Source organism: Oncorhynchus keta, chromosome 32 (assembly GCF_023373465.1).
Source record: "Oncorhynchus keta strain PuntledgeMale-10-30-2019 chromosome 32, Oket_V2, whole genome shotgun sequence".
Classification (NCBI taxonomy): Eukaryota; Metazoa; Chordata; class Actinopteri; order Salmoniformes; family Salmonidae; genus Oncorhynchus; species Oncorhynchus keta.
This window is the reverse complement of record NC_068452.1, coordinates 16,736,758-16,753,344: the sequence shown is the minus strand read 5'-3', so window position 1 is coordinate 16,753,344 and position 16,587 is coordinate 16,736,758. Positions and strand designations below refer to the sequence as shown.

The following is a 16,587-nucleotide window of genomic DNA, read 5'->3' as shown; positions in this document are numbered from 1 at the left end:
CGTAGAGGTTTTAAGCTAAAACATTTTGAAGTAGCTTACATTTTTGCTACATTTGCAACATCTGTCCCCTACACTAGAACAAGTTGTGACTCGAGAAACCCTGGAGATCCTCAAGGAACCTCTGGAGTTCATAAAGGAACCATTGTTAGTAAATGGTTCATATTTGCGCCTTTGTTTAGTTGAGGGGTTCTTGGGAGGAAGCTTTAATGGTTCAATGTAACAATGGGTTTCTGGAGGAACCCTGGAGTGGGGGAGTGGCTTAGTAAGGGTGTGGATTTTTGGGGGGGAGCACCCGTTTGAGTAAATGTCATTCCTGTTCAGTTGTATTGTCATCACATGTTAAAGGTTGAACACTGACAACTTTGTAGCTTCAATAAGTTCCTCAAGAGCCTATGCAAATCCCAAAGTTGTAATAGTTACTACTTTATTACTGTATGCAATCATCAATGTTAATATTATTCATGTTATATCACTATGTAACATGGATATATATTCAAGGAACATTTACATTTGCAGTGTACAAACTTAATATGATGAACAGGAATGACATTTACGTGGGCGATGATAAATAATTATCTGAAAGCCCGCCTCCAATCTGATAAGAGGCCACCTCTACAATAAATGATTAAAAAGGAAAACATTTTTACTCCTCCCTTCACTAAACCCAAAGGTTTCTTCCAGGCACTTTTACTTCTACGAGTGAGTGTAAGGTATTTCATAGCTTCACTCCACAAAGTCAATTGTTACTGCACTGTAAGTATTTTATACTTTCTATATATTTTTTTATATTTGCCCTTAATTCGTAGTAGACATGTGGTTGGGTTTTAAATGGTGTCATGTTTTATGGCTGCCATTTTTACGTCTCATCAGAGCGGCGGAATGGTACCTACAGTGTGTACCATGCACTAGCTGGTTGACTTCTGACCCTAATTGCCATCGGAGATCTAGGACTGGGCACCAGCTGGTTCCAGAGGGGACATACCCTTGTACCCTCTCCTCTGATCCTCTCACCCCTCCTCACTAACACCCCCCTCCCCCCACCCTCTCTCTCTACCCCTCCTGACTATAACTCACATTAGAACGCTTGATCCCTTTCGCTTTCCCTCTCCACACGCTAACCTTCCTCCCACTGGTCTGCCCTCCTTCCTCGTTCCCTCCCCCTCAGTCTTACATCAGAACACCTGTCTCCTCTCATGTTGCGACTCCCAGGAAGCTGCTGGGACTCTGGTTTGGAGAAGATTCCACGTGTTGACAGGACAAGCCCTGCCAGTGCTTCACTAGTCTCACTACATTGGGCGAAATCCACGGCACTCTCTGGCTATGCTATTCCCCCCGAATCACACACACACAAGCATGTATACACACTTACACACTTACACACACACACACTTACACGCCAGCGTAACGCTATAAAAACGTAAAGTACATCGGTGGGGCCGTGCTCCCACCCATCCAGGAGATCTACTAAAACAGTGCCATAGGATGTCAGCATCATCAAGGACCCCACACACCCCAACCACAAGCTGTTCCCTCCCTTATCCTCGGGGAGATGGTATCAGAGCATGAGGTCTGATACCGACAGGCTCAGAGACAGTTTTATCCACAAGCCATCAGACTGTTGAACACTTGAACTGACCATCTGTACTCACTCTCCACACCCTTAGCACACAATGCAATCACTCGCACACGCATCACAATTGTGGTTACCAACCTCTTCTATCGCACAGACTCAGATTTAATACTGCACAATTTAAACATTCCCCCCAAATCCCTTCCTTCTCTCATACATGTGTAAATGTTGTACTGTAAATTGTGCATTCCTGTATTATACTTATGCTAAAATAGTTATTATATTCTACTGAGCCATTTACTTTATGTTCGTATTCTTTGTCTTTTGTTATTTCTTATTCTTGTTACATTGTCGAGAAGGAACCTGGCCATAAGCATTTCGTTGGATGGTGTATGCCATGTTTATTCTGCACAACCCACTAATAAAACTTGAAACGAAACCTTGTCCTAAGTGAGTGTAAGGAAAAGTCTCACAGCTCAGCGACTGAAGTGAAAACATATAGACTACACAAACAAAAGTTACACTGAAATTGCTTTCTCTAACCCTTTATAGAGCACTTATACATGACACATCTTGCAATTGATTCTTTGAATTAAATGATAACATGATAATGGCACCATTTGTTTGTATTTTGAAACACATTTATGACACTATCAGATAGTTAGACTAGTAAGTTATGTTAGCTGGCAGGTGTGATGTGATAGAATTTGAGTGAGCCTCTATTTTGCTCATTATGGTCACCACACCCAAGCCCCTTCCCTCCAGTCATCACAAGCATGTAGATAACATCTGTAGCTAATCTCCTTGACCTCCTGGTCATAGGGCCAAGCTCGGCATGTGTACCAGGGATTGGTCAGTCAGTGTGAGGAGTGAATGGGTGTAACATTATAGTCGTGGTCCCACTCCTGGTCTTGCAAACTTAAAGAGAGACATGCGGAACACACAGACCCTCGCTGTCTTAAGGTCGTTACGCACCGATGACCCCTGACTTGTGCTGTATGCTTGGAACTCGGAGAGGAATAGTCCGGCAGACACTTCCAGCCAGAGGCCCCATTGCCCCCGCCAGTCTCCTAAAGGAAGGGCCTGGTTAGAGAGAGAGAGAGACCAAAAGAGAGAGTGTGTGTGTTTGTGCGCTTGTACATGTGTCTGGGGAAGAGGGGAGGGCAACTGCTCCAAACCCAACGGGTTCTGATTACAGTACTGCTGCTGCTGCAGTCATATGCCTGCTGGGTGAGACGTCCTGAAGGCACAGCTTAATGTTTTTCATGTGAAGTGAACACAACCAGAGATTAGCACTTGGAACACAGCGTTCTATTTGGTTTTTGAAACGTAATGCTGCATTGATAGTGTTGGCAGGAAACCAACTAAATGTTCTACCACTGTTTAATTATAAATGATGTTTCTCTCATATGCATAAGTGATTTTTACAACATTTAGTGCATCCCGTATAAGTCATTTACAATGACAGATAAAGCTATGGTATGGCTGTGAGAACTATCTAATCAATGTCTTTGAGGCACGATAATAAGGTGAGAGTATTTATGGACTGTAAACTAAGTCCTAACACTATAGGTTTAAATAGATATCTGACTGCTGGTTAAGCACTGCCCACAGGAAATAGAGAAATGAACTAAATCTACAAAATCACAAATGCCTAAGGGATTACATATATTCTTGTACTCCAGAGGAAAAACGTCACATCTGGAAATTGCTACTGATCGTAACCGGGAACAAAGACGTCGTGACTCGTAAAAGTGAGATAACTGAAAGCTACTCGTGTCAGGCAGTCAAGTTGTGACATGCACAGCTCTCCAGCAGATGGCATATACCGTGTGCCTGTGAACAAAGACATCATAAAGATCCCTCCCAAAATATTTTAGAAATACAATGCAACTGGCAGAGCACCCAAACCCATATTTCTTTTTTTATTTGAAATGTATTAGAATTGTTAGAAAGTAAAGCTTTAAAGCACAATATGTACCGCTGTGTATTTGCATTTATAGTTTATCATTACATGAATGAAATGCTCTTTATGTCGATAATACAATCTACAAAAAAACTCCACAATTGAGCATTGAACATACAATATTTACAGGCAACGCTGACAGCATATTGCATTCAGCCTCAGGAAGAAAAAAATACAATATGACATCCTTCTCTATTTCTTTCACACAGTATTAGTTTTTGTAAACAATGGTGCATGATATATATGTCATTTACATTTCACAATTCCAAGGTCCTCTGCTTGAATGTTCACACTGTGCATAGATCCTGATTTAGAGGCAAACCCCTCTCACCTGTGGATGAACTGCTGTTGTAGGTAGCACTGACATATAGGCACACTTGGTTTAACAAACATGGAAGAGCTTGTACAAAATGTTAAGCAGTTGCTAACTTAGTATGTGTCCTTAATTCAAACTCAAGATCCCCTTGTAATGAAGTGCTAATTGGTTAGAATGATTGGATCACTGAAATAAATAGAACATGTATATATGTGATCTAAATTGTCCTCCACACGCTGTTTTCAAAACGCAAACGGACACACATTTGATGGTGCAGTTAGGAATTGTAGTACTAACTCAAGCTGGTTCCATGCATGTGTAATTAATCCATGTGTTTCTCATACAAGTCTCCAAAGAAATCGCAGTGTGCTTGATTGCGCTAATCGGAGTGTATTAGTATCAATAGTCAAATGTGCCTCTCCAAACAGAGATTGTGTAAGATATTGTACACACATTTAGGTGAGATTGATGTTAAAGTATCATTAAAAAGTAGTTAACATGACACTTTTTAATGAATAAACTGCATTCCTAACAAGGCTTCATTCTATAGTACAAATGATGTTGCAAGGTGCTGTCCTACTGCATTCCCATGATTAAGACATTTCTGTGTTAAGACTTGTATGGTCATTTTAGCTGAAGCTTTTATCCGGAGCGACACAGTTAACACATATAGTATGTGCCCCTTGTGAAAATCAAAACAACAACTCTGGTGTTACAAAGCCCCATGTTCCAATAAACAGACCAGTACATTTTCAGCATGTGCACCTATTGTGAATATATGTAATTATTCATTTCTATCATCATACTGCTTAATACCATAAATAATTGCAGATTAAAAACCGAACACTGTTAGTAGTACTTGTGTTAGGTTACTTGTGTTACTACAATGAGAAAAAATAACGTAAATTACCTTAAAAATCAAATCAAAGGAAATATACAGAAAATTAAGAAATTCGTAAAATCCTTTGTATATACTGTACATCCCACTGTGAGTATTTGCTTTAATACCTTAAAATTAACAGACAAAAGTGTTGGCCAAATACGTCAAACCAAACAAATAATAACTTTTCAAAATACAATTGTATTCACTGAAAAATATATTGAACATTTGACATTCTTATACAGGTATTTGGGAAATGATAGGGCAGAAATAAAAGTTTTGGTTAAAATGACAGAGGTACCAAAAGTCATAATTTCATATGAAAAAACTACAATACATTTTGAGAATCCTGTTTTTGGAGTCATATTTCAACTTTGAAGATACAGCTGAGAACATTGTTCGCCTTTTTTGTTGCAATTGAACACTGCAAAGTGCAGATTTGATTGGAAGAATACATCTTGAATAAAAAAAGGCATAAAAATACGAAAAGGAACATATTTATTAAATTACTTTCAGGGGACTGAAAGGTATATTTTTGCGAGACGGAGTTTTCTAGACTTATTGTTATCTTACACATTGCTACCTATCTCTTAGGCTATTTCATTCTCGATTGATCTCAACTATATATTACAAGGGGTCTGCTTCCACAACTGGGCTTACATCCATAAATGGGCCCAAAACTTTCAGCTCAGGCTTTGGTGATTGTCTTGCCAACAATAGCTATGATTTCTCAGTCAATACATTCCAGGTTATCATCATCAACATCAATTAAATTGACTGCTATATTCGTTCTATCATCATCTCTTTGATTAAGTGGGCTGGGCTCAATGTGTCCCTCAGAGTCTTAGTTAGCGAGAACCCTGTCTCTGACCCAAACCAAACATACCAAAGTTGGACTTTGGAGATGAACAAGCAGTCTCATCGTCAAAGACAGAAGACCATGATGATGCAGTGTTTATCCATTGGTTGCACTAGCTTTTCAAACATCGGACTCTTTCAGCTGTGAGATACGGATTGAGGCCGGGATGACAAAGGGGGCAGAGTGCAAGATGATCTCGTTCTGAAGCTCCACAGGCAGCGGCTCTTCAGTAGTCTCCACAGGAGGTTGTGTCTCTGTCAGTTCTTTGCTCTCCCGTTTTTCATGAGAATCCATATCTACAACTGTTTCATCCACTCCGAGTGATTGTTGGCTTCCATACAGTTTGTTCATCCTGATGGCAATCATTCCCTCCGTCTCTGGCGGCGCTTCGTCCTCCTTGGTTAACGCTTTCTTCTCGCGGTACTTGTAGGAAGCGAGTTTCAATGAACGTCTCAGCAGATGCTTACGATAGGCTCTCTGAATAACAACAGCTGCTACCTCCTCCTGCTTTCGCCTCAGGGTGGTGGTGATTGGCTCGTATGACACTTTAGAGGGGTTGTTGGCCATGAATTTCTCCTCCATGCTTTCTTTCATGGCATCCATCTCCGCTGACTCTCCCAGCACCTCTGTGGTCAGCGCCAGCAGGATGTCCAGACAGTGGATCTTATCCCCAGGGACAATGGGAAGATCCATGGTGATCAGCTTGATTGCGTTGGGTTTGGGGATCCTGAGCGGGTCTTTAAGAGTGTCACAGAACTCCGACAAAATGTCATAGGCGATGAATTGTGACGCGTCAGGGTCAAACTTCTCCCAGGTCTCGTAGAACATCTCGAAGTCTTCCTCACACAGAGGGTCGCCACTCTCCTCTGTGGCCACATTGAAGTTCTCGAGGATAATGGCAATGTACATGTTGACCACAACAAGGAAACACATGATGATGTAGCTGCAGAAAAAACAAATTCCCAAACCAGGGCTGCCGCAGTTGCCTCTTACATCTGTGCCGGGATTTTCCACGTCCGGGTCACAGTCCGGAGCTCTACTATTTAGAATGGGTGAGAGGAGACCATCCCAACCGGCTGAGGTTGTGATCATGAACAGACAAATTATACTGTTGCCAAAAGTTTCAAAATTGAACATATCGTCTATCCCGGACTCCTTCTTGACATACGCAAAGTTGGACATTCCGAAAATGGAGAAGATAAACATGATAAGGAAGAGCAGGAGCCCAATGTTGAAGAGAGCAGGAAGTGACATCATCAGGGCAAACAACAGTGTCCGGATGCCTTTAGCTCCTCGGATGAGTCTCAGAACTCGACCAATCCTGGCCAGTCTTATGACACGGAAAAGGGTAGGTGAGACAAAATACTTCTCTATGAGGTCCGCCAGCAGTAAACCTGGAATGGAAAGGAAATAACAACGTTTTAGTTTTCACTGTAATTACTATGTTCTTCAATCATGTTTCGTTTCAGAAAAAAATAAAGAATTCTGTAGCTACATGACTAATGAATACAATAATTTCTTCATATTTACCAACGATGGAGAGAATGACGACGACAAAATCAAAAATATTCCATCCGACGGAAAAAAAATATTGCCGCAGTCCGATCAACTTGAGGATACACTCTGTGGTGAAGACGATGATAAACACCAGGTTGATGAGGAAGAGTATATCCTCCTTCTCCTTGCTCTGGCCGTCCGTCTCCACCATCATCGTTACCATGTTGAGGCAGATCAGCACCATGATGAAGATGTCGAAGAATTGTTGGGTGATTAGGTCGAAAATAAGGCCTGCAAATTTGTTCTTCAACCACCAATCAATAGAGACCAAGAGAAGGAGAGGGTAAAACATACTGAATTAGAGGTATGTTAGGTCAATGACATGCACATGAAAATAACAGTATGTCTCTATACTTTGGAAGGAAAGATATTGTCATGGGGGAGGAACAGAAGCGGACTAGAGCAGATAGTGATAAAGTCTGGGCAATACCTTCTCATTGAGTGGTATTTAGCTGAATGTTGTCCTCTTCAACATTGGTGATGATACACTTGTATTTGGACTAAGAATACTGTCAATGAAATGACGTGTAGGGGTGGGTCACGTACAGTAGTACTGTAGATGCTATGGAATATACATGATTTTGTTCTTAAGGCAATTAGCCAGTAGCCCAAGAAGATAATAATAATAATAATAATATATGCCATTTAGCAGACGCTTTTATCCAAAGCGACTTACAGTCATGTGTGCATACATTCTACGTATGGGTGGTCCCTGGGATCGAACCCACTACCCTGGCGTTACAAGCGCCATGCTCTACCAACTGAGCTACAGAAGGACCACGATGCTTACCTGGGGTCTAGGAATGGGTTTCTGTGGCTTCTTGGAACCAAGCTTTTTCATGGCATTGTAGTATTTCTTCTGTTCCTCTGTCATGAAAATGTCTTTCCCTCCAAAGTATAGAGACATACAGTTATTTTCATGTGCATGTTATTGACCTAAAATATTAGTGATTTATACGTGCATCATATTGTTGTGGTAATGTGTTTTAGAAATGTATTTCATGCTGCGTTTGGTATTTAGTGATATTAGGCTGTAGGACAGCTACTTATCTTTTTTTTTTGTTGGTTGAAGTTGTCGATAATGACACCAATGAAGAGATTCAGGGTGAAGAAGGACCCAAAGATGATGAATATGACAAAGTAGATGTACATGTAAACATTATCCTCATATATGGGCTGGTCTTCCACCTTGTTGGAACAGAGAGTATACAATCATAATAAATTAGTTGGTTTTCATACTCCTTTCAAAGTGTATAATTATTATTACAGGATTAAGAAGGAAGTGTCTTACAAAACGTGAATCCACAGCGCCATACATTATATCCATCCATCCTTTAAACGTTGCCTGGACATGGGAAAAAAATGTATGCCGTAAGAAACCGCAGTGGTGTAAAGTACTTTAGTAAAAATACTTGAAAGTACTACTTAAGTCATTTTTTGGGGTATCTGTACTTTACTTTACTATTTATATTTTTGCAAACTTTTACTTCTACTTCACTACATTCCTAAAGAAAAGTATGTACTTTTTACTCCATACATTTTCCATGACACCCAAAAGTACTCGTTACATTTTGAATACTTAGCAGGACAGGACAACGGTTCAATTTGTGCACTTATCAAGAGCACATCCCTGGTCATCCCTACCGCCTCTGATCTGGAGGACTCACTAAACAGAGAACATCCCTGGTCATCCCTACCGCCTCTGATCTGGCGGACTCACTAAACAGAGAACATCCCTGGTCATCCCTACCGCCTCTGATCTGGCGGACTCACTAAACACAAATGCATCTTTTATAAATGATGTCTGAGTGTTAGAGTGTGCCCCTGGCTATCTGTACTTTTAAAAAACAAGAAAATGGTGCAGACTTCTTTGCTTAATATAAGGAATTTGAAATGATTTATACTTTGACTTTTGATACTTCAGTATATTTAGAACCAAATACTTTTAGACTTTTACTCAAGTAGTATTTTACTGGGTGACAGCAGCTTTTACTTGGGTAACATTCTATTACAGTTTTTCTCAGTCGCTTTGGTGCATTTCTTAGATCAAAAGTGCAATTCTTGATACTACTTGTACAAATTCCAAATCATCTAGTCACTTGTGCACATCATTAAAGCAATTTCTTATTCCTTTTGAACAAATTGCAATTGATAATGTACAAGTGTCAGCTTTTTTCCACATTATCAATTGCTCATGTCATGTTGATCAAAATATCGTAGATGGTTCTCTGTTCAATAGTCTTACCCCTCAAAACATCTAGGCATTAGTTCCTTGCATAAGCCATTACATGCAAAATTGTTGAACTATTTGTCATAAACTGTCAAGCATAGTTTTACACATTTCTATTAGACCTTTTGTACAAAAACGTGAATTGATGAATCGTGCAGGTGAAATTGACCCTCACTCATGAAGGAATGTAAAATGTTAGTTCAACCAGTTGTCTAAATTGCTCAAAGTTGCATCTCATGAAGAATCAATTGGCAAGCATATATAGACAGACCACAACACAGAGTTGCAATTTTCCAATAATGGATGGACCAGGAAACGAACAGGGTCAACAGCCAAGAGGAGGAAGAAGAGGAGCAAGGATGCGTGGTGGAAGGCAAAACAGAGGAAGAGGCAGAAGAGGACATAGGGGCCACTATTGTAGACCATGTTGTCAATCATGGCCTTACAATGGCTGAGACGGGTCGAAGGGTGCAGCCGAATATTGGGAGATCAACCGTGTCCTCAATAGTTCAAACGTTTCGAAGAGAGAACAGGTATGTCCACCAATGTACAGTGCACTGTTACTATACTGTATACTGTATACTGTATACTTCCTACAATGCTTCATATTACAGTAGTCCACTTGAATTTCACAGCATACAGAAATATACTCTATACAGATACATACTGCACCTTACATGCACCCACCTGTATGTTTTACAGTAAAATGTGTGTTCACATAGTTTTTGTCTATGTGAAAGTATGCGATGCATCACTGCATTTCCCCACATAGGACTGACTGCAAGATTACCTCAAACCGGTGGCAGAGGCCTTTTCACACCTCAACAGGAGGAGGCTATTTGCACCATGGTCCGATTAAACAATGCCATGAGACTCAGGGAAAAGTTGTGCCTTTGGGGTGGTTTTCTGTGTTTCTTTCTAATTTAGTTGTTTTTCCTTTGTGCCCCTTGGGTTGTGCCCCAGTCTCTTTCAATCAATAACCCACATACAGTAATATGTAAATATTACTGTTGAAATTGATATATGCCATAGAAGTGCAGCCTTGTGCATTTTCAATACAGTAACTGTCATCCAAACTGTAACCTAAGTTTACATCAGGTAATACTGTCAAAGTACACAGTTACATTGACAACATGCCTAAACATTTTGACGACCTTGTTCGTGAACAATGACTCAATCACTTATCATTCTGATGACACTGACATGATCATTGGCATGAATATTTACTTTTGAGAGATGTACTAAGGATTTTTAGTGGCTGACTAGCTTTAGAAACATATCTATTGTATATTGCAGTTTGTACAAATTGTTCTGAGAAATGCACTTGTTATTTTGCACATGTTAGGGATGATGTGAAAAATGCACCAAAGCGAATGAGAAAAACTGTAAGGCATCTATACTTTTACTCAAGTATGAGAATTGGGTACCTTTTCCACCACTGAGAAACAGTAGGTTATGTACAGTGAGGGAAAAAAAGTATTTGATCCCCTGCTGATTTTGTACGTTTGCCCACTGACAAAGAAATTATCCGTCTATAATTTTAATGGTAGGTTTATTTGAACAGTGAGAGACAGAATACCAACAACAACAAAAAAAAAACGCACGTCAAAAATGTTATAAATCCATTTGCATTTTAATGAAGGAAATAAGTATTTGACCCCTCTGCAAAACATGACTTAGTCTTGGTGGCAAAACCCTTGTTGGCAATCACAGAGGTCAGACGTTTCTTGTAGTTGGCCACCAGGTTTGCACACATCTCAGGAGGGATTTTGTCCCACTCCTCTTTGCAGATCTTCTCCAAGTCATTAGGGTTTCGAGGCTGATGTTTGGCAACTCGAACCTTCAGCTCCCTCCACAGATTTTCTATGGGATTATGGTCTGGAGACTGGCTAGGCCACTCCAGGACCTTAATGTGCTTCTTCTCGAGCCTCTCCTTTGTTGCCGTGTTTTTTGGGTCATTGTCATGCTGAAATACCCATCCACAACCCATTTTCAATGCCCTGGCTGAGGGAAGGAGGTTCTCACCCAAGATCTGACGGCACATGGTCCCGTCCATCGTCCCTTTGATGCGGTGAAGTTGTCCTGTCCCCTTAGCAGAAAAACACCCCCAAAAGCATAATGTTTCCACCTCCATGTATGACGGTGGGGATGGTGTTCTTGGGGTCATAGGCAGCATTCCTCCTCCTCCAAACACGGCGAGTTGAGTTGATGCCAAAGAGCTCCATTTTGGTCTCATCTGACCACAACACTTTCACCCAGTTGTCCTCTGAATCATTCAGATGTTCATTGGCAAACTTCAGACGGGCATGTAATATGTGCTTTCTTGAGCAGGGGAACCTTGCGGGCGCTGCAGGATTTCAGTCCTTCACGGCGTAGTGTGTTACCAATTGTTTTCTTGGTGACTATGGTCCCAGCTGCTGTCACGACTCCCACCGAATGTGCCTTCCCTGCCTGTTCGGGTGGCGCTCAGCGGTCGTCGTCACCGGTCTACTAGCCGACCCACCGATCCCCTTTTTCCTTTTCTGTTTGTTTTGGTCTTGTTGGTTGCACCTGTCTCTTATTTCTTGATTTATGTCTAGTTAAGCCTGTTAGGCCCACCTATGTTTGTGGGGGATTGTTCCTCTGTTAGTTTGTGGATGTGCATTTTGTAATTTATTTTCTCCGGACTGTTTGGGTTCTGTGTTTGGGCCGGTCAGTTTTATGCGCCTGGTGTATTGGCGTGACTGTTTGTATCGGAATACAATACGATGGAACGACGGCTGGGTGCCAGGGGTTCCTACTACAGCTGGAGCTGTACCTGGCTACCGGTTGTCCGACTCCCTCGGGGGAGGAGAGCGTGAGCGTCCTCGTCTCCTGTCTGACGGGTCGAGCCCTGGAGTGGGCCAACGCAGTGTGGAATGGCCCAGAGTTTACCCGCCGGTTCCAGGCCGCGTTCGACCACCCACCGGAGGGCCGAGCGGCGGGTGAACGGCTGTTTCACCTGCGACAGGAGACGAGGAGCGCACAGGACTTTGCGCTGGAGTTCCGGACCTTGGCCGCTGGGGCGGGTTGGAACGACAGGGCCCTGATGGACCACTATCGCTGTAGCCTCAGGGAGGATGTCTGCAGGGAGCTAGCTTGTTGGGACACCACCCTCTCCTTCGACGAACGTATTGACATGTCCATCCGACTGGACAACCTGCTGGCTGCCCGCGGGCATCCAGAACGGGCCCTGTTGGTTCCACATCCAGGCCCTCCCGCTCCAATCCCCATGGAGTTAGGGGGGGCCGCATCAAGGGGGACCTGAGGAGGAGGCTCCTCCTGCACCAGGTGTGGTCAGAGAGGACACTGCCGATCGGTGCTGGAGGAGCTCATCTGGGAATCGGGATGGTAGGCAGAGCACTCCTCGTTCACCCCAGGTGAGTCAGCACCAGACTCACCCAGAGCTCCCTGTTGGTCATATGTTCTTACTAATTTATTTTTCTGAGTTTTCTCCCTCTCTACAGCATAAGGCGCTAGTCGATTCAGGCGCAGCTGGGAACTTTATGGATCGTGGGCTCGCGTTAAGGCTAGGGATTCCCCTGGTGTCGGTAGACCAACCTTTCCCCGTGCACTCCTTAGATAGCTGACCATTAGGGTCAGGGCTGGTCGGGGAGGCCACAGTTCCACTGGACATGGTAACGCAGGGGGGTCATAAGGAGCGGATTAGTCTCTTCCTTATTGATTCACCTGCGTTTCCAGTGGTGCTTTGGATTCCCTGGCTGGCTAATCCCAATCCTGAGATTTCATTGGCTCTCCGAGGGTGGTCAGAGGAGTGTTCAGGCAGGTGCATAGGAGTTTCCATCGGTGCGACGACGGTGGAGAGTCCAGACCAGGTTTCCACTGTGCACATTCCCTCTGAATATGCCGATTTGGCTATCACCTTCTGTAAGAAGAGGGCAACCCAATTACCACCTCATCAACGAGGGGATTGCGAGATAAACCTCCTGGTAAACGCTGCAGTTCCCAGGAGTCACGTGTACCCGTTGTCCCATGAGGAGACAGTGGCTATGGAGACATACGTCACTGAATCTCTGGGACAGGGGTACATTCGGCCCTCCACGTCACCCGTCTCTTCAAGCTTCTTTTTTGTGAAGAAAAAGGAGGGAGGTCTGCGTCCGTGCATTGATTATAGAGGTCTAAATTCCATCACAGTGGGGTTTAGTTTCTCGCTACCTCTCATCGCCACGGCGGTGGAATCATTTCACGGGGCGCGTTTCTTTGCAAAACTGGACCTTAGAAGTGTGTATAATTTGGTGCGTATCCGGGAGGGAAATGAGTGGAAGACTGCGTTTGGTCCCACATCTGGCCATTATGAGTACCTTGTCATGCCATATGGGTTGAAGAATGTTCCAGCCATTTTCCAATCTTTCTTAGACAAGATTCTCAGAGACCTGCACGGGCAGGGTGTGGTAGTGTATATACTGATTAAACTGCCACACGCGCTGCGCACGGGTCTCTGGTGCATAGGGTACTGGGGCCGACTGCAGGAGCATGAACTGTACGTCAAGGTTGAGAAATGTATGTTCTCCAAACAAGCCGTTTCCTTCCTGGGTTATCAGCCGTGCATTACAGCCGTGTGTAATTGGCCGACTCCGACCACAGTAAAGGAGGTGCAGCGGTTTTTAGGGTTTGCCAATTACTACCGGAGGTTTATCCAGGGTTTTGGTAAGGTGGCTGCTCCCATTACCTCACTGCTGAAGGGGGGGCTGGCGAGCATGCGCTGGTCTGCAGAGGCGGACAGAGCTTTCAGTCGCCTGAAGGAGCTGTTCACCGACGCTCCCGTGCTGGCTCATCCGGACCCCTCTTTGGCGTTTTACGATTTCCTATCAACCAGGCTTCCTCAATACGAAGGCCGACGCGCTGTCCCGCCTATATGACACCGAGGAGCGGCCCTTCGATCCGACTCCCATCCTCCCAGCTTCATGTCTGGTAGCACCGGTGGTATGGGAGGTGGACGCGGTGTCACACCCTGGCCATAGAGAGGCTTTTTATTCTCTTTTTTTGGTTAGGCCAAGGTGTGACGAGGGTGGGCGTTCTATGTTCTTTTTTCTATGTTTTTGTATTTCTTTGTTTTTGGCCAGGTATGGTTCTCAATCAGGGACAGCTGTCTGTCGTTGTCTCTGATTGAGAACCATACTTAGGTAGCTCTTGCCCACATGGGTTTGGTGGGTAGTTGTTTTCTGTTTTGTGTTGCTGCACCTTACAGGACTGTTTAGTTTTTTTATTGTTTCTGTTACTAATAAATAACATGAGCACTTACCACGCTGCGCATTGGTCCGATCCTCGTCAGAAGAGGAGGAAAATCGTTAAACGCGGAGATCGAGCGGGCGTTACGTGTCCAGGTGTTCAGTACGTGCCGTTTGGTGTCCGTGATCGGTTGATTCGATGGGCCCATACACTACCCTCTTAGGGTCATCCTGGTATCGAGAGGACAGTGCGGAGTCTTAGGGGGAGGTACTGGTGGCCCACTTTGGTCAAGGACGTGAGGTTTGATGTCTCCTCCTGCTCGGTGTGCGCTCAGAGCAAGGCTCCTCGACACCTGCCTAGAGGGAAGTTACAGCCCTTCCCCGCTCCACAACAGCCGTGGTCGCATTTGTCGGTGGATTTTCTCACCGATCTTCCCCCGTCTCAGGGAAACACCACCGATCCTGGTTGTTGTGGATCGGTTTTCTGCCGTCTCATCCCATTGCCCGGTCTCCCTACGGCCCTACAGACTGCGGAGGCTCTGTTTACCCATGTCTTCCAGCACTACGGAGTGCCTGAGGACATTGTTTCTGATCGGTGTCCCCAGTTCACGTCCAGAGTTTGGAGGGCGTTCATGGAATGGCTGGGGGTCTCGGTCAGCTTGACCTCGGGTTTCCACCCCGAGAGTAATGGGCAGGCGGAGAGAGTGAACCAGGATGTTGGTAGGTTTCTGCGGTCCTATTGCCGGGACCGGCCTGGTGAATAGGCGAGGTACATCCCATGGGCGGAGGTGGCTCAGAATTCCCTCCGCCACTCCTCTACTAACATGTCACCGTTCCAGTGCATGTGGCATCAGAGCCAGACCGAGGCTCCTGAGGTGGAGGAATGTGTGCAGCGCTCGAAGGACACCTGGAGAGCCGTCCAGGAATCATTAAAACAAGCTAGTGGAAGGCAGAAGAGGAGCGTTGACCAGCACCGCAGTGAGGCCCCCGTGTTCGCACCGGGGGACTGGGTCTGGCTTTCGACCCGAAACCTGCCCCTCCGCCTGCCCTGCCGGATGCTGGGGCCTCAGTGTGTGGGGCCATTTAAAGTCCTGAGGAGAATAAACAAGGTGTGTTATAGGTTACAGCTTCCTCCTTACTATCGTATTAACCCCTCGTTTCATGTGTCTCTCCTCAGGCCGGTGGTGGCTGGTCCCCTGCAGGAAGGCTCCTGCCTGTTCGGGTGTTGCTCGGCGCTCGTCGTCGCTGGTCTACTAGCCGCCACCCATCCCTTTTTCCTTTTCTGTTCGTTTGGTCTTATTGGTTGTGCCTGTCTCTTATTTTGTTTCTGGATTTATGTCTATTTAAACCTGTTAGGGTTGCCTATGTTTGTGCGGTATTGTTCCTCTGTTAGTTTGTGGATGTGCATTTTGTCATATATTTTCTCCTGACTGTTTGGGCCGGTCAGTTTTATGTGCCTAGTGTTTTGGCGTGACCATTTGTACCAGAATAAAATACGATTGTCCGAACCCTCTGCTCTCTGCGCCTAACTCCAACCCACTTCTCCTAGAAGACGTGACAGCTGCCTTGAGATCATTGGCAAGATCCTCCCGTGTAGTTCTGGGCTTATTCCTCACCGTTCTCATGATCATTGTAACTCCACAAGGTGAGATCTTGCATGGAGCCCCAGGCCGAGGGAGATTGACAGTTATTTTGTGTTTCTTCCATTTGCGAATAATCGCACCAACTGTTGTCACATTCTCACCAAGCTGCTTGGCGATGGTCTTGTAGCCCATTCCAGCCTTGTGTAGGTCTACAATCTTGTCCCTGACATCCTTGGAGAGCTCTTTGGTCTTGGCCATGGTGGAGAGTTTGGAATCTGATTGACTGATTGCTTCTGTGGACAGGTGTCTTTTATACAGGTAACAAACTGAGATTAGGAGCATTCCCTTTAAGAGTGTGTCCCTAATCTCAGCTCGTTACCTGTATGAAAGACACCTGGGAGCCAGAAATCTTTCTGATT

General features: G+C 44.4%; 1 protein-coding gene across 2 annotated transcripts in view; it reads right to left on the bottom strand.

The window, feature by feature from the left end:
* Positions 1-3,478: 3,478 nt before the first annotated feature.
* Positions 3,479-16,587, bottom strand: part of LOC118365169 (sodium channel protein type 4 subunit alpha B-like) — a 64,220-nt gene continuing 51,111 nt past the window's right edge. For both annotated transcript variants that reach the window (XM_052490703.1, XM_052490702.1), the window contains exons 23-27: positions 8,440-8,493; positions 8,199-8,336; positions 7,939-8,043; positions 7,122-7,392; positions 3,479-6,985 (exon numbers count right to left, since the gene is read on the bottom strand). In XM_052490703.1, the coding sequence (XP_052346663.1) occupies positions 5,712-6,985; positions 7,122-7,392; positions 7,939-8,043; positions 8,199-8,336; positions 8,440-8,493 (1,842 nt within the window). In that variant the 3' untranslated portion in view covers positions 3,479-5,711. The remainder of the gene's footprint in view (positions 6,986-7,121; positions 7,393-7,938; positions 8,044-8,198; positions 8,337-8,439; positions 8,494-16,587) is intronic.